Below are 24530 nucleotides of genomic sequence, written 5' to 3' on the forward strand. Positions count from 1 at the left end.
AAGTAGCTCTTCAGCATCAAAATTTGCAGTTGAATTTCTTGCAGATTCCTTCTGGGAACAGCATTATGTGGACTGCTTAAAGGAAAAGAGAAAGCAGACAGAAAAGTTAAGAGGACTTGCCCAATTTTCTAGGTCATTTTTCAGATCCTGTATGAATTGCAGCTGAAGAATTTCCATTCCACAGGGTATCTGGGTGGGAGCGATACAATGCCTAGCAGCACAAGTCATGCAGCAAAGATGAGAAGAACATCAGCAGGAGTGCTTCACAATGGGAAAGATAATGCTTTGGATATCTGTAACAAATTCATTCACTGTTTGTCAAGTTAGCTCACCAGCATGAATCCTGCTTTTCCACTGCTTATTAGGGTTAAACAGCAGAAAGCTAGCCCTGTGATTCTACCTTCAGTCAACAGATCTAGAGAATGACATACTGAGTTTTGCTCAACTCCTACCCTCCTCTATTGTACAGGGTTATTGGTGGAAGGAACATTGCCATCTTCTGCCCTTCAATCAGAGTCATCTTTGTATTCTTGCTTGGCAGTGGGCAGTACAGTTATTTCTACTGTGCTAAAATCAATGGATTTACAATTTTGTTGTTGTTACTAGCCAATCTTGAATGCACCTCATGCCTTTCTTCATAAAGTCATTACTGGTAGCCTAAATCATCGCTGTTTTCATTGTAGTTTTCCTGCCAGGAAGGACACTTCACAGAGTGAGTCTGAACACAGCCTCCCTATCAGAATCTCATTTTATTGCTGTGTCGTGCACTAAATTTCTGAGTGTGAGGGGGAGCAGATGGCTGAAACCTGGGAGTGGGAAGCTGAGATAGAATCACTGCCTGCTATGGCTTGTTCATTTGCCCGTGGGAACCAGGAGGGCCAAATTCAGAGGGATGCACTGAGGGATGCTGACAGAATGTTTTATGTAAAATACTTAGCTGCTTTCTGCCTACAAATAGTATACATGTACTTGTTGATTTGAAAGCAATAACCTTATGCATTGTTTCTCTTGCTCCTGGTCTGTACTTTATGTAGCTCCTATTGCCTGCTCCTCTTCCTTGATAGTTCATACTCAGATGTTTCATTACCTGAAAATCACTCTCCAACAATCCATCCCTCATTAGGTTCACTAGCTTACCATCTTTTCAAGAATGCCAATGGAAACATATTTGTTAAACAAAGAAAAATAATCAGATTTTGTTGTCAGAAAGGCAGTGCAAATAGTACAGAATGCAATACTGAAAAAGGCTAGCTTTTTACTGGGACCAGTTATGTAAAACTATTTACAGATATGTAGAGCTTTGCAGTAGTAATGTGAGGGGGAGAAAAATGGAGCAGGGAGGGGTGTGAGCATTTGCATCCCACCTAGAATGCTGCCTGGCTGGAATGCTGCATGCATGTCTTATCAAGAGACGATTTCAAGAGATTACAATGTGATACGTGTTCCTGGATGGGATGGTGTGAGAAATGAGCCAGAAAGATGCAAAGCACAGAGTCTGAAGGAAGCTGCATTTGGTTCAAAGCAGTAGAGGAAGTCGTCTCACATGTAGCTCTAAATGCCATCATTCCATAGTGTTTTCTTGCAGTTTGCTTGGTCTCCATCTCCATCAGTTCCTGCCTCTCCTTTGCAGCACCTTTGCAAGTTCATGCTATTACAGACAAGGCACCTGAGCCATCTAGTTTATCTCTTCCCATTTTATGACTGTACAAGTTTGCCATGGATCAGTCACTAGAGACTCTCTTCCTAATTCTACCAGTTCCCCTAAGTGTGCTTTCCATCCATTTAGCAACGTCAGTTTAGCTTTACTCACAAGCAAGAAAATAGAAGTATTAAGTATTTCTGCTTCAGCTTGACAATAGGAACCTTTCTCTCCACTACTTATGATTTGCCATTGCTCTGTTGTTGAGCCAGGACTAATATGGTAAGCTGTGTCTGGTTTGGGGATTTCAGGTCTCAGCTCCATTTCTAGAGCATTGACTGGCTCTAGGTGTTAGATTGGAGGGGCATACAGGTAGGCAAGGCTCTTAATGGTGTTGGGAAATTGTCTCTGCTTGCTTCTGGGATGGCTCATTCCTGAGATTTTTTTCTGTGGTGGCCTAACCTTGTGTCTGTGCCTCTGTTCACTTGCAGTATTGCAAGGTCTACGAGGGCCAGACCTGCAATGGGCATGGGCACCGGGGCTGTGTGTTAGGGACGTGGCTTTGCACACCAAGGATTGCTGGTAGTGCAAAACTGCCAGCTGGTGCTGTGCCTGATGCTAGAAATAGTGATGTGGGCTTGGCACACAGTGCTAGGAAAAAGTGCTCAGAAGAAAATAAACGGCATCCCCATTGCAGTGAAAGAAGGCTTGAGCTCCTCGTGAGAGCAGAGAACCGTGATGAGCCAAGGCTGTCCTCCCGTGTGAGCCGTGTCAGATTGCAGGAGGTTTTTGTGCTATGGGGAGTTACGGAGCTGGGAGAAATTGCAGCCTCTATCCAGCCCTCCTTTCTCATTGCAATTGCAACTTGATCCATGTTGGCCCGAGGCAAGTAATCTGCCCTGGATTACATTATTTCCTTCCCTATGGATTACAAGATTTCCTTCCCTATGAGATCCCTGCTGCGTTATGGAATGGTATCGCTGTCTCCAGGGCAAGACTTGCTCCTGACCCTCGCACGGCAGCACGGCGTTGCCGCTCTACGGCTGCATGAGGGTGCCCGACTGGCTGACGTTGGAAACCACCGTCTCAAGTTCTCCCTTCTGCGTTCCACAGCTTCTAAAGACGTTATTTTAAGGGAATGGCTGCAGAGAAGCCTTCTGAATCACGAGCATCCAAACAAGCTTTGAGGGACGAACTGCATCACAAATTCCCTCATTCTTCAGGGAGGTGAAAAGCACACCAGAAGCTGCACCGCTTCCGACCAAGCAAGCAGCCGGGGGGGGGGGGGGGGGGGGGCCCCGGGCCCGGCCGGCGGCGGGGGGGGGGGGGGGGGGGGGCGGGAGCCGGGAGCAGCTCGGCACCGCCCCGGCCGTCCGCCGCCGCCGGGAGCCGGCAGATCCGGGTCTCGTGGCGGCTGACGTGTGAGCCGGCCCCAAGCAGCGGGGCCGAGCCGCGGGGCCGCCTCAGCGAGTCCGCCCGCCCCGTCCGCGCAGCGCCCCGCGGCCCTCTCTCCCTCCGCAGCCCCGCGACGGCGGCCGGAGCACGGTGAGCGGGGAGGGGGGCGCCGCGGCCGCGGGGGGAGAGGGAGGGCCGCTGCCGGGCACGGCCGGGCGGGTCTCCGCGGACAGCCCGCTTCCCGGCCGTCCCTCCGTCCTGCAGGCGCGGAGCGGCCTGAGCCGCGGCCCGGGCGGCCCCAGTTGCCCCGAGGCCGGTGGAGTCCGAGACCGACTCAGCTGCCGGGCGCCTCGCCGGCTACCGGCTCGCCGAACGGCCGGCGCTCGCCCTTCGCGGGCGTTCGGTTGCGTGTCTGGTGGGGTTCGCTCGGCTGTTTTCGGTTGTTGGGGTTGTCAGCGCGAAGTCACACGCTTGTGGCTTTTTGGAGGATCTCAGAGTCAACCGAAGGTTCTGTCTTTCTGTCCATAAAGGAGCTGGGAGTGACACGCTGACGGGATATGCGCTTCCCTTGCTGAGAAAGCGGACGGCGTCCTGTAAAACAGAGCCTCCAAATGACAGCGTCGCGCTGCCGTTAGCTTCCTACGGGCAGGGTTCCGGGCGGGAGCCCTTGCCCGTGTGCCTCTGGGGCCGGTTGGTAGCGGGTTGCGGCGGGGCAGAGCGTTGCTGGCCTGGGCGCCCCGGGGAGCGCCGCGGCAGTTTCTCCCTGGCTGTCCCAGCGCCGCTGCCGGCTGTCCTGCCCAGGCTCAGCCTCTGCCCTCCCCAAGAGCTCGGACCTCGGCGTGTGACCTGCCCCGGGATCGGCAAACACCTGTTCTCCTGGCCCGCGGTCAGGACTGCCTTTAGGCTGTATGCTTAGTGGTGTAGGCAGTGTTTGCATTATGCGCTGGTAAACATCCTTGTCTTGAGAAGTCATGAAAACTCATTGTGGTGTTTTAGCATCCAGCTTTTAAAATAACGCATTATGTTAATGTTAACGTGCCCACTGGGCAAGTTGCCTATCTGCAATGAGCTCAATGGGTCACTTGTAAGAAGTCTCTCATGCTCAGCTCTTACAGTTCTGTTGACCTTTACTTGCTTCTGTTACTTTCAAAAGCAGACATCAGAAAGAAAATCTTTAGTCTCATTTTGATTTTTTTTAGCTGATTTCTTCCTGTCTGTAGCAACAGAGAATAATGTCCCTGATAGTTCTATCTCATTCTTCATATCCTTATGACCTGTCCAGATGAGAGAAATCAAACTATTGTTGTTACTGATTTTTTTTATTTTTTTTTTAAGAAGTGACCCTGTCATTGGCAGTGTAGCTCAAAACAATAGGAGCAGCTGGCAGAAAATAGTGGCTGTAACGGTTGGCAGCACAGCAGTCACTTCAGTCCTTCTCATGCCACTGGGGTAGGCAAATCTGAGCTCTGTTTGGCTCTGTTGCCCCTTTCTTTAAAATGTGAGATTTGCTTTTCTTGCCTAACCCCAGCATAGCACAGAGTTCTGTATTTTAATTGGTTTAAGATCATTTTGCATAAGACACAATACTAGTGTGAGGGCTTGGTGGATGTGCTATTGGCACTCTTGCAGAGTATTGGGCCACATGCATCTCTGACAAGCAGGAAAGACCCTGATGTGCTCAGGGCCATAAGCAAAAAGGGTCCATTTCCAAACTGAGATTGTAGCAGGAGCCTTTCTATTGTCCTGGTTGGAACATTTTTTAGCCTAGCTGGCTACAAAAAAGAATATTATGAATATGGTTCTAGGGGATTTTGTATGTTGTTGTTGTGGCACTTTCGCAGCACGTTACTGAAGTCATGCATTTAGTCTGTTAAATCCCAAGTGCATGACGCAGTTATTTTGTGCTGCATTCTGCAGTCCACGTTCTTCCTTCTTTCTAAAAGAAGTTAAGAAAAACATATTTTTCATTAGAGAAGTCATCTACAGAATACAATTTAAAAGTACATGATAGTTTTAATTCCTCTGTAACTGTCCAATCTGCTTTCAAAAGTTTAATATTTGGGTTTAGAGAAAGTTGGTTTCAAACTGACTTCTTGTTTCGTTATTAACCTCTCATTTTCTGCTTTCATATATTTAGACTTTAGAATTAGTGATGTGTGAATGTTATTTGCATAACAGATGTGTAATAAAACAGTCTGTTTTATGTTTCAGAATTTTCCCTCCCAGATATTTTAGGTACTTGACACACACTCTTAAAGGCCAAATTTTGTCTCAGATGACTTCATCATAGCAGAGTCTTTGCAGAAATTCAGGCCAGTGTAGTGGAAGTAGCAAAATCTTTCTATTCTCTATAAGCATGTATGAATGGAGGTGTCTGGTGCTCTGATAACACCAGGGATGAGATCCTTATGCTGTATGTTTTGAACATTTATCAGGTTTCTTTTCACAACAGATGTAGAAATATTTTGGCAGATGCACTTGTGCGTAGACAAATTGATGTCATCTGCCCATATTCTGCTTGGGAAGCAAATTAGAGAGCCTGCTTTGCATACTCTTCTACACTGTCACGCTTGATGTTAAGCATTCTTTCTGTTCTTACTTCCTAGATTTGATTTATTAATACATGAAGACCCTATCTGGTCATTGATGAAGCATCTGCAAGATGCTGAGGAGTGCTTCTTGGAAGATCCAAGTGCTCCTAAATCCCCTCTGAGTGCAGTGGAAGCTGAGAGAACTTTTTAAGGTTATATACTGCACAGCCAAATCTTGCACTCCTTGTTCAGTTTAAAAACAAACCACAAAACAGAAGAAAGAACAGTTTTCCCAGAATAGCTCCTTCAGCTTGCAGGCTTTGACTCACCGACAGCTAGCTTCCCAAGTTCCCAAGGAGCCTTAATTGAAGAAAGACTCAACTCCTTGTTGTGTAGGAATATAAGCGTGTATATGAGGAGGATCAAGCTGTGTTAGTCTTCTTTCTGCCAGACCTTGGCAGCGGTACAGTGGATGTTCATGGCCCTCTTTGCATCCCAGCACCTATCTCATGGCATTGGCATGGGCAAGAAGAAGCTCCTTAGCAGTGATTGATTCAGCTTTTTATGAGAGATCTGAAGATGTTCAGGAAGCAGCCCCTGGTGTGATTGAATGGTTGTACATTTGCATGGTTGTTAGTTGAACAAATGCGCTTTGGAGGCTTTAGTTACATTGTCTAGCTGGTATTTTTAGAGATAATGGAACAAATTAGTCCCATTTGGGTGGGAAAAGATAGAGTTACACTTGATAAAAGTTTTCCTCATTAAGATTAATTCTTCGGCAGCTCTGCATGCGTTAAAACCTGTGGTTTTCTAGTGCTAAATATAGTTTAATTCTTACTTTACACAGCTGATAGACCAATGTCATATCCAAAGCACTAAGCTGTCCTAGGGAAGAAATGATTTTATCAAAAGAAACAGAAACGCTGTACAAAAATGTAGTCCCAGCCTTTAGTATGAGAGAAGCAGTTGCAGTGTTTGGTTTGTCAGATTGTTGTCAATACAGTAACAGAGTTTTGTTCTTCTTTTGTTCATTGGTATATCCTCACGTATGTCTTGCTGTTTAATCATATTTTTGGTAAGACATTATTTTTGAAGAACTTGATAAGGTACTCTGTCAGTTTTCATATGTAAAAAGTTGGTAAAAGGAAAAAAAAAAAAAACAACTTTGAATAAAATTACATGAAGATGTGAAGAAAAGTTTGGTGTCAGCTCTTCGAACAGTTGGTAACCATTTGTGGAACAAAGCTTCCCAGTGTGAGTTGCATGGCTTCAATGAGAATGCTTCTGCCAGTGGTTGCAGCATGGTTAGGGGCTCACCACCTTCATATTCCTTGATATAGACATCTTCTGGGACACAGGGGTCACTGGATGCTTCACTTTCAAGTTTGTATGTAGAGCAGTTGTGTCCAAAGATTGAAAAATATCTTCTTTCCTGGGGGAAAACATTGGAGACGAAGATGCTATGATTTTATGGTTGTGATACGTTTTTCAAAGCAACTAATTGCAATCTTGTCAATAGTGCCATGGATTTTCCTTATGCAATTTAACAGATTTTAAAATCTGTTCCTTGTAGGTGCTGGGTAGACATGTATCATTTGCATAGCACTTTCCTTTTGATGATGTAGATTGGGCAGTGAGTCTGCTGAATGGGTATTAAATGGGCTTGGGATTAAAAATTGGGTCTTCTGTTTGCTAAACATACGTAAATAACAAAGCCCAGAAATCCTGTTTATTGTTACAGCTTCCTTCTGGTATAAGTGCTCATTAAAAGGCTCTATTTTATGAGCTCAAACCGTTTGCTTCAGGTATGTAGAAAACCTGATTCAACTTCTGTGTAAGGCAAAGACAGGCATCCGCCAGCTTCAGATAAAATTTGATCTGGCCTAGAGGGGTTGGGAGCAGGGCTGCCAGGGAATAGAGCTGCTTTCATCTGAAAATTGAAAATCCTGCTATCTTTCTCAGCATGCTGCTACCCTGCTAAATCTGTTTTCTCAGTGGCAAGTTATTAGAAACATATGTCATCTCTGGAGAAAAAACATAATGAAAATATTCCAGAGAATTTCAGTATAATTTTTGTGTTTGTGTGGGATAGGAGTAATATTAAGGTACAGTGCATTTCTACAGTTCTAAGGAGTTAGTAAGGCATTTCATAATCTAAATAATTACGCTCTTAAGAAGCAAGTCTCAAAAAAACTTAATCACTTATGCTTTAGGGCTGCACTTTCTGCCTCGGTACAGAGGAAATACTGTCATTTTTATTTGTTTTTATTACATTTTTGTAAAGAAGTGGATAAGAGATTTTTTTAATCTTTATTTTTCCAGAGAGATGGCATGTCTAAAAAATTCTCTATTACTGAGCCTCCGAAAAGAGTTATGTCAGACAAATGAGTTATCTCAGGCCATCTGAGCTGCAGTGGCTGTCTGGGTGCCCGTGGCACTTCTGAATGAAGTCTCAGCTCAACTTTTCTCTTTGACAGACTCAGCAAAGTCCCGTTGGCTTACAGGTCCCACAGGCTCAGAGCCTGTGTGAGAGCAGCTGCCACAGCTCAGCTGCTGTGTGGTGGCTTTGTTACACTGCAGTGATTTGCTCAGGAACTGGCACCTTGAGCCTCGCTGAAGGAGTTCTACGATTGCATCCACGTTGTGCTCCTAAATTGCTCGGGAACATTTGAATGCATTAATCAGAATCTTGATTCATAAACACTGGAACGAGAGCAGGGATGTTTTATGAATAGGTTACGTAGTTTGTTAGTGGAACATGTTCCATATACCCATTCTTGCCTCCCTGCAGAAGTCTGCTCCCTGGAATGCCAGCGTCCCCCCGTGCATGGCCGTGTGTTTGGATGGAGTCTGCCTGTGTGCAGCAGTGCCAGCTGCCAGCCCTCCTCACATGGCACGGGGCAGCAATGCTCTCCGTGGGGCTGCAGGTTCAGTGCTCGTGCAGCCCCAGTGCTGAATTTAGGAGACTGAGGAGTGAGAGAAGGAATGTCAGCAGAAGCTGCAGATAGTCTGCAGTGCTGGAGAAATGAACCAAGAGCAGGAAAGTAAGCACATTTGCCTCATAGCTGGATCTTACAGTTACCACTTGAGTGAAAAATTCCATTAAAGTCAATAGGACTTCTTAACCTTACAGAGGACCGCAGGAGAGGGCTCCTGATTTGCGCTGTGAACTAGTTAAATGGAATAGCTTAGTAATTGTAGAGGATTGCTCACCCTTTTGCATTAGCAGAGATTAAATTTCCTTTGGTCATTTGGTGTAATATAAATAATTTCTTTGTCCTAGACCACTGTCAGAGTTTCTACTTTAGAAAAAAATGCTGAAGTGAAGCTGAGGCATTTGCTTAGCAGAAACTGTTATTCTTGGACAATGTTCTGTGCCACTGACATCGTCTCTTAATTAGCTTTCGTGTTGCAAAAAACTTCTTTCAGAAAAATGTCATCCTTTTAACAAAAGGATGACCGAATGCTGACAGCTGGAGTTAGGCAATAATGTTCTGCATCAAATATTAGTAAATGAATTCTAAAATAGCTGGACTGCTTTTTTGGTCCATGAGTGGATGTGCATAATTAGCTCCTTTTCAAGTGCTTTAGCCGGAAGAAATGTGAGGCCACCTGCACAGGAATAAGTAAATAGCTTTTGAATTCTTGATGCGTCTTGCTTAGCTTCCTTGGGGGGAGTTGGTTTTGGTCACTGACTGCAACCTGATGGCGCTGAAGTCTGAAATCTCCCTCCCTCCAGGTAATGGGGACTGGCCATGAAGAGGACAGCAGGGATCAGTACTGCAGTGGTGGTTTGAGCGTGTGAATTCTTTGTCTCTAAGCCTTATGCTTGACACTGAATAGCTTTAATTAAACCAGATGCAGCACCTATGCCATCTTCTGCAGCTCCCTAGTGTACTGTTCTGCATTGAGCTGAGGCTCTTGGTGACACTCTTAGCCTTGGTCAGCTTTGTGTCATGGTCACAAGCAGGAAGCTTGCTGCCAGCTTTGTGTGAGATGCTGCCATCCTCGAAGCAGGATGTGCACACCTCAGTGAGAAAAGAATCGTGATGTTTGCCTGTGAGAGGTCTTTGTCCATACCATAAGCATCTAAGTTCTTGTGTTCTTACTTTGCTGTTCTTAGTGCCAGTGCCGCTGTCTGTCACCTGAACAATTCTTTTCCTGAGCTACTCAGAGCAAGTCCCAATGAACACATCACAGGTGGCCTAACAATGCTCCCTACATGATTGTCACACAGTGGTGGACCCGTGGGGATGAGGGATGCACCAGTGCTGCAGCAGTCCTGTGAGGCCATTGGGAAACCATTATAGAATCATAGAATATCTCAAGTTGAAAGGGACTCGTAAGGAGTGCCACTCCTGTTTCCACACAAAATTCAACCCCTATGTCTGAGAGCATTGTCTAAATGCTTCTTGAGGTCCAACAGTTTGCAGCCATGACCACTGCCCTGGGCAGCCTGTTCCATGCCCAGCCACCCTCTGGTGAAGAACCTCTTCCTGATATCCTGCCTGAACCTCCCCATCAGTAGGATGCTTAGCATTCGCTCCTCAGTTCTGAGTCTGTCCCTGCTCAGAGGCTCTTTCTCTGATTTATGTTCATCCCTGTATCATCCTTCAGTAGCTGGGTTGGCATTTCTTAGTTTCTTTGGGTTTGCTTCTACTTTAAACAAGTTGTTTTATAGTAAATTAGCATTTGTAAGAAGCGCCAGATGGATGGCACTGGAAAATTACTTCCTAATTTACTTAAATGCCAAATCATTTGTGAGACAGTAGGAAAGTTACCCACTGGTATGCCTGAAGGAAGACGTGTTTGAGTGAGCAGTTCTGTGGGGCTCCCGCTGGCTTTGGTGTCTGTTGGAACCAACCAGACCAGCAACAGCTGTGTGCATGGTTCTTTTCCATGAGAAGAGGAACTGGCTTGGCTGCATTGAAAAGTTCATCTTGGATCTCGTTAATTATCCTGAGAAAATTTGCAGCACAAAAATATATTTGCCAACTCATTAGGCTACGGCTGGAAGTCCAGGGAGACATGCTGATGCTTTCAACTACAAAATCAGCTTCATTCTCCCTACCCCCTGGAATTGAAAGGAAAGCGACTGAAGAGAATTGCTTCTGAAGTGTTGCTGTGTCTAGGAACTGTCTCTGGGTATTGTATTGGCTGACAAAGTCATTGCAACTCCTTTCACTAGAGGAGCTAAATGGATGATCTATTCTGGCACAATTGTTGGAGAAAGCTGTAATTGAAGCCACACGTCCAGTGGCAGCCCCCACACTGACATCCAGCTGTTCTGCTGCTGTGCCCATGCAGCCAGCTGGTTCTCGTCCTGAAAACTCAGTTTAATGCCCAGGAATAGACCTGGTAGAAGAAGATCATCAGTAGCTCTCTAGGGTTCCATGACCTTCAAGGGCCACTAGATCCTGGTTCAGTGAAGTCAGTGGGAGTGCCAGCATTTGCATCAATAGAAGTGGGGTGTAGCTGTGAGCTTGTTGAAGAGATGATGCTACAGAGTTTTCCTTGTACTGTTAATGAAATGTTAATGGCCTGCAGCCATCCCACCCTGGTAATGCCCAATCTTGGAAGTTAAGCAGGGTTAGGCCTGGTTAGTGCTTGGATGGGAGACCTGTTGGGAATACTGGGTGCTGTAGGCTTACAGACTGGAAGGAGCAGTCCTTGAGAGTAGCTCTGCAGAGAAGGATCTGGGGGTCCTGATGGATGAAAAACTTGAAATGATCCAGCAATGTGCTCTCACAGTTCAAAAAAGCAAATGGCATCCTGGGCTCCATCAGGAGAGGGGTGGTCAGCAGGGATAGGGAGGTGATTGTCCCTTTCTACTCTGCTCTTGTGAGGCCCCATCTGGAGTACTGTGTCCAGGTCTGGAGCCCCCAGTACAAGAAGGACAGAGAGCTGTTGGAGAGGGTCCAGAGGAGAGCCACAAAGATGACTGCGGGACTGGAGCACTTCCCCTATGAAGACAGGCTGAGGGAGCTGGACTTGTTCAGCTTTTTTTTTTCAGTACCCAAAGGGAACCTATAAACAGGAGGGGAATCAGCTCTTTGAAAAGGTAGATAACTGCAGGACAAGGGGAAATGGTTTGAAGTTGAGGGAGGGAAGATTTAGGTTGGATGCCAGGGGGAAGTTCTTTACAGAGGTGGTGAGGTGCTGGAACAGGCTGCCCAGAGAGGTTGTGGATGCCCCATCCCTGGAGGTGTTCAAGGCCAGGTTGGACGGGGCCCTGAGCAGCCTGGTCAAGTATTAAATGTGGAGGTTGGTGGCCCTGCATGTGGGGGAGTTGGAGATTCGTGATCCTTGAGGTCTCTTCCAACCCTGGCCATTCTGTGATTCTGTGAAAGGGCTTTATAAAAATATAAAAATATGGTAATACTAACCATTATAAAAATGCCAAATGGAGTGTTGCAGTGCTTCAGACTTGAGTACCGTGAGGGAATATTTATTTGAACGATTCAAATTATAGTGATAGAGGAGTGCAGATGACTGGAATGTTTTAATTAGTATCAATTTGTATACAAATTCCTTGTTACAGAGCCTATTTTTAGCCTTGTGTGAACTACGGAAGTTGCTTTGTGGAGGAAATCTCCTTCGGAGTCCTCAGGCTCACTTCTGCCAGTCCTGTAACCTCAGCAGTTTAATGCTGATGGCTGAGGGGTACAGGCCAATTTGTTCTGGTTTGTTAGTGGAATGTCCTCTGTGTTGCGTGAGGAGTATGTAGCCATTGATTTCTGGCAGAATTGCATTGGTTTATTTTAAAGCGCTGCACATGTTCTTGTTTTCTACCTATGTCTCTAGTTCCTTTTCTGATGTTTCATCCCTATTCAAATACAAACGCTTTTGTTTTCTTACGCTGTCCAAGCTTTATCCTGTGTTTAGTTATTTGCTTCCTTTGCTTTTTTAATAGCTCGGTTATCATTTCTGCCTTATTCCTCCTCTGTATTGCCCTGGTGATAGGAAATTTGTTCTACTTCTGGTGGTAGTAATAGAGAAGCTAGAAATTCCACAGAGTTGTGTGAAGGTGAAATCAGCCATGTCCTTATCTTCAGTTTGTTTATTTGAGAGAGAAACCCCCCAAATCTGTGTCTGTTGTTTTTCTTCTCTGTGCTCTAATCAAGTTTGAAGAGAAACTTGATGCAGAAATCAATGGATAAAATTCCCTGCCCTTTCTTACACACAAGAAGTTGTACAGCTGGAATAATAGGAAGTTAAATAACAGATCAGTGAGTTGACCGTAAGTAGTTCATCAGAAGGCTAACAAAGAACAGGGATCTATGGGAGGGTGGATGTGCATGTACAAATAGTAAAGAAGATGGAAATCAACAGGGAAAAGTGCTATATGTTTAACAAACACAGAGAAGAGTTTAGCTTCTATTTGCTGGGCTTGAATGTGTAGGCTTCTTTGTTGGTTGGCCACTAATAAGCAATATTTCAGCATTGCCGTGCTGGAGGTACCTTTCTGTATTATTTTGCTATACGCCCACTTGATGTTGAATTGGGCTTCATGTAACCAGGCAGGGCTGGGTGAGCCCCAGTCCCTAGGAGAGGCAGAGTATGAAACAGGTTTTGGAGTAGCCACTTGTACGAGAGGCTGAACCACTGCGTTTTGGCATGCCTGGCAATGAGACAATTGAGGTGCTTCTGTGTGCTTATGGTACCCAAGGGACAGAGCGGCCAGCAGAAGGAAGAGCCCTAGAAAAGCAGTGATCAGGAATGTGCTGTGAAGAAAATAACTGCAGAAAGCATAAGAGGCTGTAGGGATCATGGATATCGAGATGGCTTAGGTGCATGTGAGAAGGCAAATCCTTCCTATGGAAACACAGATCCTTTAGGAGAACGTGGAAAAGAATGGGAGAGAGGGTTTCTGCCTGTGACAGTGAGATAAAAATGGATATTTTATCTTTCAGTGAGTGAATTGTTCTGGCTTTGTGTGTTACTTTTGCTCATTTTAGCCCTTCATCATTCTTCAGAATGCCTGCAGAGCCTCAACATGTCATGTGCTTTTTTCTAAATTTTTCTTTCAATTTTTGTACGTATTTCCATTTCTTCTGCTATACTTTGCTAAAGCTGAACCCAGCAGCAAAATTAAGTGTCTGGCTTGGTAGAAATATTTGACAACTGTGCTTGGAGTTATTGCAGTTGTCTGTAAAAGAGCGTCAGGGAGCTGAATATAGGGAATTCTGTTTCTCTTTAAAGTAAGTGGAAAGATTCTGTTACTTGTCTGCTGCATGGAGGTATTTTGCTCCCAATGACTTCCAGCCTTCAGTTTAGCAGCACAGCAAAAATAGTTCTTGGAGAGGAAATCTTCAGTCATTCTTTTGTATTGTGTGTGTGATTTTAAGAGTGCTTGGATCCAGGAAAGATAAGAGTTAATGAGCAGAAAGCTTTGATATGAAGATGCCGGGTTTGATCCGTGACAGATCTGCAGCAGCTCTGAGTATGTGTTGTATATAGCAAGTGTCTCTTCAGATGATGTTCTTATACACTCCTTTCTGCCAAGGAATAGAGCTCACCAACACCTGTACCTTGACTGTCTCATTAATCAGCGTAGAATTGGAGTCACATTGGAGGCAACCACATGAAGAGTGGACAAAATGTCTTGTTGGCTGTCATGCTAAAAAAGGAATTTTGTTTTGTAATGGTGAGGGTGGAGAGAGGTGGAGTATAACTTCTGTCTCCCAGAGCTCCCCAGCTGCATGCTATTTGCTCAGGAGACGTGTTGCTGAGTTGGGAAATAATGTATAGTCATTACAATAATTTAAAGTACAGAAGAGTCTCCAGGTACAAAAAAAAAAAACCAAACCAAACAACCCACAACAATTAGATTGTATCTATAAAGATTGTTTTTTTGATATTAGGATGTGTAAAATGCAGTGTACTGCTGTAGGGCATGGGTTGGGAAAGATGGTAGCAGAAAAACGATTTACAATAATCATACAGCTGAGAAGACTCATGATTTAAAACATTTTTCATTATGGCTTAATTGCCTACAATTTCAGATAGAGGGCTTGTAGTGTGAGCTATTTCTGTCTTAATTCATCAGAGACCGTTCTCCTCTTTGCTTCTGAGTTACAGTCATCCTGGCACTGACTACAGGATTTTAATTCCAATACTTCTGTTTATGATTGCCTCTGTGGGCCACTTTACACTTAAAGTTGTGTTGATTCTTTGATGGTACTTCATATTCATCTGCATTTTTCTCTTTTTTTTTTTTGTATGTTTTCTGTCAGGTTGCTTAGTCTAGGGGCCACAGTATGTATCTTCTCGGTTGTTATCAGTGAGAGCTTTGCTGTATTTACCAAACAAATCTTCCAAATGCTTGTAAACCCAGAATTAAACACTGTGTAACTAATAATGTAGTGAAAGTAAAATACAATAATTTTAAGTAGGGTAAAAGTAACCTTCCTGGTCAGAGCACTTGCCTGTGGTTGGCACTGTAGCTTTAAATTCCAAGAAGACCAAGGTTGCGACCAACAGGAAAAGATCCAAAAAATAAAGAAGGGTTTATTTTACTTTATGTGATAGATTATATGTAAAAGAGCTGTGTTTGCAGAAGGTGGAGAGCTGGTGTGACTCATAGCAAAGAGGTCAGAGCTGGGCAAAATGAGCTAGCAGCTGACGTGGGATGGGACAATTGAGGTACTGGAGGAGGCAGGAAGCACACAGCAGCTCTGGAACAGGATTTCGGTGTGAGTGGGCTGCCTGAGTGCTATAGAGTCAAGGAATCCTGCCCCAGGATAGGTAAAAAAGTCTCTTATTACCAAATCTCATGTAGGGTCACAAAACATTAATAAACTTAGATCTAATTACAGAGCTTAGTTGATACCTAGTACTTTGTGCATTCAAAGTGTATTACAAATAAGTTATTAAGCCTGAAAGGTTTTAATGAGGAACGTAGTCAGAAGTGTCATTTTAGGAGTGAAAATCATCGTATAGTGTGGAGTTTCTTTATGTCTGGAGAGCTGTGTGTAAAATCTGTTTCCTCTAGTTCTTCATCAGGGGAAAAATAGTGTTTTTCTCACAATAGATGGCCTCCCTCATTCCTTTGCCACTAAGAATTTGTTACGGGCTTGGAGGACAGAAAGACAAAGAATGATTCCTTTAAGTGTCATTTGAAGGTGAGAAAGCTCATAAGGGAGATTGTGTTGGAAAGCTTGGAAGGCATTTTACTTGGTGACGTGTTCTGCTTTATTTTAGCTCATTAAGGTAATTTGTCATGTACAGCTCAGGTGCCTTCGGGTAAATTCCTTCTAGCACACTTCTACTTAAATTTGTGATGTTACATGACAGATTTCTCTTCCCCACTTACTGTCTAATCTTTCTCAGTTTATACTCTGCAAAGAACGCTGATTTGGTTTCACTGGTGAAGATTCTTATTTGATGTTTTGATTTCTCCTAGTTATATACAGATTAACACCTCTGCTCTCTTAATTGTTGTGCCATTACTATGTGTTACTCCTAAATTCTTCCAAGTGGGAATTAAATATTGTTTTGCAACTCTCATGGTTCCAGCACCTTATTTTAGGTGTCAGCGCTGTGTCCAGAAAAAGCATTTTGTGCTACTTAAAAATCGGTGCTTTTGCCTGTTCCTCATGCCAGAATAGTTTGATAAAGGCTGCTCTGGCTGATGTGACATGCTGTCCAGGGAACCAGGGCAATTAAAAATTTTCTTCTGCTATCACCATGCAGTTCCAGTGGTTCTGAGATAATGTCAGGAATGTTAGTGTAGTTGCTTCGTAACTAACTCAAAAAGAATCATTAGATCATCTCTCCTGCATAATGCAGAACATTATATCTGAACCTGCTTGCTTCTGTATCTTTATTTGGCCGAAGCACATCTCTGTGTATCAAGAGATGGGAAGTCCACCTCTCTGGCATTTGTCACACTGATGGTTTACCCTAATGCTTAAAATGCATGGCTGCCCTGTCGTCTTAATTTGGTTCATTACAGCTTCCAGCCATTGGTTCTTCGTATGGCTTTGACTCCTTCATTGAAGAAATTTTCAATACTTATTTCTGTTTTTCTAATCAAAGGTGCATTTCTGTTACATATCCAAGTCATCTCTTGGTCATCTTCTCGGTAAACTGTCAGGTTAACCTTTTTCATGACCTAGGCAAACAATCTTTCTTCCATTTCCTCAATAATTTTTTTTGCTTATTTTCAGTATTCTTTTTTAAAAAGTGGAGATGTAGTCAGGTAACCGTACTGAAGATGAGATTCTGTAATGCAGATATCTCTTACCTTCTTTTACTTACCTGGCCTTCTGCACCATGGCTGAGGAAAATATAGAAGAGTGGCAAGCATTCACAGTGAATTAGGGGAAAAACATGTAAAATGTGTTTTCTTTTTTCCACTACTTACCTCAGAGTGAAAGAACTACTCTAGTGATGCATTCTCTTCTATGGAGATTTCTTAAAGCCTTGTGGGTTGTCACTCTTTCTCCTAAGAAGATTAAAACATCAAAACACTTGTGTAGTTACCACACTAGGTGTTTGAAGGTGAAGTCTGCAGAGCACATCTGCTTGTTCAGCACATGCTCATTGAATGGTTGGTGCTCTCATTAACTACTTATTTTAGGGAATGGACAGTGCTGATCTGCCCTCTGCTCCCACGTGTTATGCCTGCTGGTTATCTCACAGTTAGGACCCCAGCATGTGCAGCACATAGTCAGAATCTAGCTTTAGTTAAACAATGTTTTAAAAGTATCACTCGTAGAAGCACAGAATGGTTTGGGTTGAAAGGAACCTATAAGGTAACCAAGTTCCAACCCCCTGCTATAGGCAAGGACACCTCCCAATAGACCAGGTTTATCAAAGCCCCATCCAGCCTGGCCATGAATGCTTCCAGGGAGGGAGCATCCCCACCATCACTGGGCAGCCTGTTCCAGTGTCTTAGCACCCTCCCCAGCTTTCCTGTAGGCCCCCTTCAGGTACTGGAAGGCTCCTATAAAGTCTCCTCAGAGCCTTCTCTTCTCTAGCTGAGGAGCCCCCAGCTCTCTCAGCCTGTCCCCTTGTGGGGTATACTCCAGCTTTCTAATCATCTTTGTAGCCCTCCTCTGGACTTGCTCCAACAGTTCAATGACCTTCTGGTGTTGGTGCCCCAGAACGGGATGCAGCACTCCTGGTGGGGTCTCACAAGAGCAGAGCAGAGGGAATCATCTCCCTTAAGCTGCTGGTCACACTTCTTTTGGTGCAACCCAGGATACAGTTGGCCTTTTGGCTGCAGGCACACATTGCAGAACAGATCTAGTGCATCATAAGAGTCCTTATTAGACAGAAAACAATCTCTGATTTGATCACAAGGTTAAAATTTCCTTCTGCTCAGCTACGCATTTTGAGCATCAATTAAATTACTGATGGAACTACTGGTGGACAGTAATGCTATACTTGTCCTGTTGCTGACATGTCTGGGGTGGAAGTGGTTTTAGCAGGGTATAAACTAGAATGTCTTCCCCACTGTGTCCATTTCTGCATCTTTTGAACTTTTTTTCTGTATTGCTGACTGAATGGCCTACTTCTTTGATCTAAAATTAGTGTGTACAGCTCCATTTCTAAAGCATTTCCAAGTATATCCACTTTTGCACCCCTGCCGCTCGCTTTCGTTATACAGTAAGAATGATTTCTCCCTCTAGCAAAGAAGTTACAGGATTTAAAATTATTTTACTGTACATTGATCCCAGGAGAGAATGCCAACAGTTTGTAAGGGGATTTGAGAGAAAAAATTCCTCCTGACTTTTCAGTTGATATTTGTACATTTAAGAGTGTCATTGTGCAGATGAGAAACCAAGACTTAATCTTTGTAGTTCTTGTTTGTCAGTATGCACTTCATAGTGATGTGTGGGAAAACCCAGGGGAGATATTAAAAAAATAATAATTTTTTTTTTTGCAAAAAATTATTTTGATCTCTAAGGAAGCCTGCGTGAGGCACTGCTTTCAGCAACATCAAAATGCAACGGCACATACCAGACTTTTTTATTCATGCTGCCAAAGGAATAATAGGATTACCCTGCTTTGTTTTGCTTTTTCACCCTGGCATTAAATGAGCTGAAATTTGATGTGGGAGTCTCTGTAAAATAAGGTCAGTTGAAAAAGAGTTCATTGTACTTTTATTTTTATTCTTCTTAGGTGTTCACAGAAAAGTTCAGGTTTATCCAGAGAACCATGGCAGAGGGTGGATTTGATCCTTGTGAATGCATTTGCTCACATGAACATGCAATGAGAAGACTGATTAATCTGGTAAGGATAATATGAGAATATTTATATTTGGAAGTGTGATTATATAGATGTTGCTACAGCACTTGCACACTTGCAGTTACTGATGCTTTTGATTTTGCTTATTCAAGTTGCATGTTCAGCTAGAATCTCTATATCTGACTCTCTGATGAATATTTGAGTACTTAATAAAGATTATAGCTTTCTCTTGATTTCCCAGGGCTACATTTTTACAGCACTGGCATTATTTCTATCGGAATGTTTCTCTGTAACTAGAAAAATCTGCACAAAACCAAAAAAACTATCTTGCAAACTCTCTGAGTTTAGAGTAATACCACACATATGAAATTCTACCTGCTCATGTGGCAAGATAACAACGTCTTTATTTTTTGAACTGTGCTTTAAAAGCTGAATTTGAGAAGCCAGTGATTGTGAGTACCAAATTCTGTTTCACGTAATTCCCTTTGTGAATGTTCATAAATTTGTTTCTATCCCATTTTCTTCCTTAGGATCTAGATTTCCTTTTAAGTTACTGAGTGCACCAGATAGATGCTCTCAGGGACCCTGGGTAGCTTTTTTTTTTTTTTTTTTTTTTAATAATTACTCTGCTCAGAGTAATCAGAGTTCAGCACAGATGTCCATAACAGCACTGCAGAACTTGTGCCACCATCTTTTCACTTTGTGCTTCTGGGCCCACATACCAAGAATGCTTTCTCAAAATCACGTATAGACCATACTTACAGAATTGCTGGAAACAAACTAAGTAAAACTAGAACAGCACAACTGGCCTCTGTCAGTGGGAGGGCTCAGTCACTGGTTGCAAGAGAAGGCAAAATCGTTGTCTGCAAGGGCAAAAGGAAATGCCAAGCACTTGTCACACGTGACCATGGAAATCCTTGTGCTGTGCATCAAAGCTGATGTTGTCAAACAACTCAAATCTGTGTAGTGTCCTGCTGAACAAAAGCTTAACATGACACCAGAAAAGCAGAGCATATCTGTATAGTGATTCCCTGTGCTTCATGGGCCTGATACTTTTTCCCTGTGGTAGATTTGAGGTATGGTGCAGCTTATGCTTGCCTGAGTCTTACAAGTCATGAGCGGTTGACTCGCTTTCTTATCTCATTACTCAGCAGGTGGCAGAATTGTTTAGGGGAGGTAGGTGCATGGAGTGAAAGGCAAGTGTGCCTATTTGCTAGTGTTGGCAGAATTATTCAGGACGGAAGGGTCTAGGTCAACCATCTGCTCAGAGCAGGGGTTGACAGTGAATTCAGGCTGGATCATTCAGGGCTTTTATTCTGAATGAGTCTTCAAAGCCTTCAAAGATAGCATTTGACAGCCTCTTGGGCAGCTTTCTCCAATGTTTTGCAGTCCTTTTGGTAAAGAATTCTTGTTCCAGCCACCGTTTTAGTTTAATGTCTCATACCCTCTGCTATACACTACTGTGAAGAGCTTATCTCTGTCCTCTCAGTAACCTCTTTGTAGGTGCTGGAGGCTGCAGTTAGATGAATCCAAAACAGTCTCTTCTCTAGGCTGTATGAGCCCAGCTACCTCAGGCTTCCCTCGTAGAGCAGGTGCTCCAACCCCTGCTGGAGCCTCTGGTGAGCCTCTGCTGAATCCACTTCATTTTATAAACATGTCACATATAGGAGAATCTAAGACTGGATTCAGGCTGAAAGTGCTGAGGAAAGATGAATAGTTACATCATTCAGTCTACTTGCACACTTCTGAAAGATCAGTGCACTTGGCACAAAGTTGTGCTAGTAAGTATGATTCTTCTGTGGAGTCTTTGCGCCAGGGCCCAACCATACTAGCCCATACTTCACAGCTAGGTGGCCCAATTTCAAAATACTCTCAGCTTTCCCAGATACTCTCATGGCTTCTGATGCAGTGAGGGCGCATCACTGAGGCCACAGGATGTTGCTTGGCAGGAGCTGACCCTGGGAACCTGTTTTTGCTAATTGTTTCTGTGAGAGTATAGCAAATACATCTTCTTTTGGATCATAATAACTCATTTGCTCTTTGTCTCACTTGGCGAACGATAGCTTTTAAATTCCCCTTTGCTCCCTACTGCCCTCGCGTGGTCACACGTGTTCTGTCCCGGGAATTATAAGAGCTAGGCACGAATCATGAGGTATGTGCTGTGTGCATCACTTGTGTTGACCCTGACTCCCCTGGACATATGATAAAATGGTGCAGAGGAAGCTCCAGGAAATTGGAAGGGAGAAAGGAGAATGTATGTTTGCTACTTTTTCCACTAAGACTTGTCAGTTGCAAATATGAAGCATGAAGTATGACTTTTGTCCCCACTTCTGCATTTCTCACCTTAACCTATTTTTGCTAGAAGGTGCCTATAGACAGTGGCACAAGTCAGCCAGTGTTCTTTTGGAGCGGCTGGAGGATTCTGGTTGTAGATGATTTGTCTGTGTTTTGTTCCTGGAATACCTCAAGCCATGTAAGGTGGCTGTAAGTGGATGATCTGGAGGCACACTAATTCCTGTGTTGTGAATGCACACTGAGTAAATCATAGGTGTCACCCTCAGGGCAGGGGTAACCAATACCAGTCTAACAGTGTTCCTGTGTTGCTGCAAGAATTGAATTTATTGCTCAGTGTTCAGTTTCCAATAAGATCATATGAATCAACATTTGAAACTGTGAGGAGTTGTGGGAAATGCCAGATTTCATCTATCATAAAAGGCAAAACAGCTGCTACTGGATGTAGAAGAGCAAATCACTATCTGGGGTAAGTCAGCAGAATCTAGAAAGGAAAAGTCTGATAACTTTGTCAGGGCCAGAATATCAAGTGACCTGCTTGTGATTTAGCATACTTGCTAAATCTCCAGTATTGTATCTGTAATTTTTATACTTCATTAAGAGTTTGCTTTCTGAGCTTTTTGTTTTGTCAGTTAATTGCACACAGTGAGCAAGAATTGTACTATTTGTTTTAAAAGGAATCCTTGCTTATCATTTTTCAGTGCTGCTGAGCTCCACAAATCTCAGTGGAGTCTGGGTACCTTCTAGCTCTGAAAGTTGGTTCTTCAAGACCATCATTCCAAAACCTTTGGGATGCAAGAAAGCTGGACAATCTGCCTAGCGAGATGGTGGGGGGGAATCCAGCCGTGCTTTATACCCAGAATGGCTCCATACTGCGAACTACTAAATTGTTAACTCTTGTTCATAGGTATAAAACACATGAGAGCACATTGGAGTGATGTTATTGTTTGGGAGCACTTGTCAGGACTCAACAGGTAGTTGTAATTATCTCCAGACCAAGCATTGTGAATTCAGAAGTTCAGAGTTAAGATCAAATATATCAGAAGAACAAAGTAGTTATCAGAGTCACTCAAGTATGGAAATGGACTTTTAGAATTCTTCAGTGCGGTAGTTACGTTATACAAAAATAACATGATTGATGTAAAGACTTTAATAACTCACACTTAAGCTAAAGTAAAGTAATTCTACAGATCAATTTATTTATAGCTGTATAGATCAGTGCTGATAAGAATTAAGGTTTATGCTGATGAAGAAGTCACATTGTATTCACTTATGGCTATTAAATGTGGACTTAAAATATATATATTCAAATACACGGGATTTTCATTAGAGTTAACTGTATGGAAAATTTCAGTGATAGTGTTATGTTAAGGTCAATAGGGGGTCAAAAAGTCCGTTTACATTCTGAAGTTCTCCTTTTAACTCCCAAAAGCATGACTTCTAATTTCTAAGTTAACTGGTGCATTTACTTTGAAACTCTTACAAAATGTATTTGGTATTCCAAATACCATAATTTGTGGATGGATACATTATAATTGTGTATGGATAAAATATAGTTTAGATCTCTACCCTAAATCAGTTCATCTTGTCATTACAATTTATTACACTAATGCTTATTTGAAGAAAAAGCCTTATTGTCATTTAAAGTCTTCTTCCTCTCTGCTACTAGAAATACCACAGGAAGTTACAAAGAAACAAGCAGTTCATTTTAAAAAGCCTAACTATTACGCTAGCTGTGTGGCTTGATTATTTTTCTGTCCTTCAGTTTACTTGACCGAGTATGGTTCTGTTTTGTTTCCTTAACACATGATGCTGTGAAGGTTTTATGAACAGTACATTGTGTAGCCTTAATGCATATGACATTCACAAAGATTTTTCACTGCTCATTAGGCTAACTGGAAGATGCCATTCATACCCTCAGTTCTTATAACTTGTACACTGATGCATCAATGGCATTGAATTATTTTCTCTTAATTGTTCTGACATTTTTCCTGAAGAGGATTTTTCAGGGTTCTCTTTGGTATTTTGAACATAGTAAACTTCTGTAGCGTGGCTCCTGTAAATAATAAGCAGATACTCTGATTTCCAAGTTTTCCTAGCAAACAGCAGAGATCTAAAGTCTCTGAGTGGGACTTCATAAATATCATCTCCAGTATGATTGGGAGTATTGGATATTACATACCCATGGCACCATCTGTTGTGATTTGGAGTTGTTTAACAATTTGACTATTGTACATTGGGTTCACTGTTTGCTCTACGGATATAGCAGATAACTGGGAACTTCTATACAAGGAAATAGGCACAGAAGAAAAATACCGCCAGATTTTCCATCCTTTGCAGATACGTAAGAGTTGTTAAGAGACAATAACAGATCTGTTAGCTTGTGTGACTTTATCTCCTGTTCTGTCTCCTCCTTCTACAAAACTTATTTTGACATGAAGAGCCAAAGTTCAAGAGGGAAGAACAACAGGCATTAAAAATACTTTAATGGGGGGGGGGGCTCAGTTAGACAAGGGGCCAGTTATTTGACAGAACCAAGTGAAGGATGTTCTTTGGTGTCAAGAGGAAATTATTTCTGTCTTAGTTGTGGCAGAGGATAGCAAACTTCTGGATAATAATGATGTTATATTTAAATCCCTGTTTTCCCCTTTTTAACATTTCTCCTGCAAAATGAAAATCTTTTCATCTGCACTGTGTTACTCCTCCAAACTTCCATGTTCTCTGAGTAAGCATGGGTGATCCATAATTCCAAGGCCCAGTTCAAGTCTGAAAACTAGACTGAAAGCATAGTGTATGTGTTTGGGATAATCATGCAAAGAGCATCTTCCATGAAGCCTGAGACCTGTGTATGACTACTTAGAGTTGCCAGAAATGTCAAAGTGAGCTGGTGGCACATAACTTTGTATGACATAAACAGCCCTTTTTTTTTTTTCTTCTATTTTTTCTGTGATAAGGTATTATTTGATTTAGAATTCTCTCACATTAGGCTCTACAAAAATGAGCAATATGTTCTTTACCCAAAGCATTTTTAGTTTTGTAATACAGAAGGACCATTCTTATGAACTGCCAGCAGTTCTGCTGAGACATGATGGCCTTACAGACCTCTATGGGAATTACAGCTTTGTGCTATGTTCTTTTGTAGCTAATTGCAAAGTAATGGCCCATGTCTAGTTATGTTATTATATCAGAAGGCTTGAATGTCTCAAAAACTCTAGGGAATACAGAGCAATTTTTTTTCCTTTTTTTTTTTTTTTTTTTTTTTTTAAATCTGCTTCATATTTTGAGGTGCTGTTGGATTTCTGGATAACAAAAAGATGCAAATTTTCAAGGTATTTAACAAAAAAGAAAAGGTTCAAACACTCTTCTGTCATAATTCTCTTGGCCAGGTCATTTTAGAGTCTCCTGATTATAAACTGGCATGGTCTGAAATAGTATCCAGCATAGCCATGAATCCTGACTGAGTGAGACTTTGTGCA

At 42.8% G+C, this 24530-nt stretch overlaps 1 protein-coding gene and 1 pseudogene across 1 annotated transcript in view; both read left to right on the forward strand.

Moving 5' to 3' along the window:
• Positions 1 to 3120: 3120 nt before the first annotated feature.
• Positions 3121 to 24530, forward strand: part of SMIM14 (small integral membrane protein 14) — a 40118-nt gene continuing 18708 nt past the window's right edge. The window contains exons 1-2 of the mRNA XM_042871374.1: positions 3121 to 3184; positions 18697 to 18807. Coding sequence (XP_042727308.1) covers positions 18733 to 18807 — 75 coding nt within the window. The 5' untranslated portion in view covers positions 3121 to 3184; positions 18697 to 18732. The remainder of the gene's footprint in view (positions 3185 to 18696; positions 18808 to 24530) is intronic.
• LOC122180560 lies at positions 11105 to 11213 on the forward strand (annotated as a pseudogene).

This window comes from Lagopus leucura, unplaced genomic scaffold (assembly GCF_019238085.1).
Source record: "Lagopus leucura isolate 7727_CA_CO unplaced genomic scaffold, USGS_WTPT01 Super-Scaffold_100004, whole genome shotgun sequence".
NCBI lineage: Eukaryota > Metazoa > Chordata > Aves > Galliformes > Phasianidae > Lagopus > Lagopus leucura.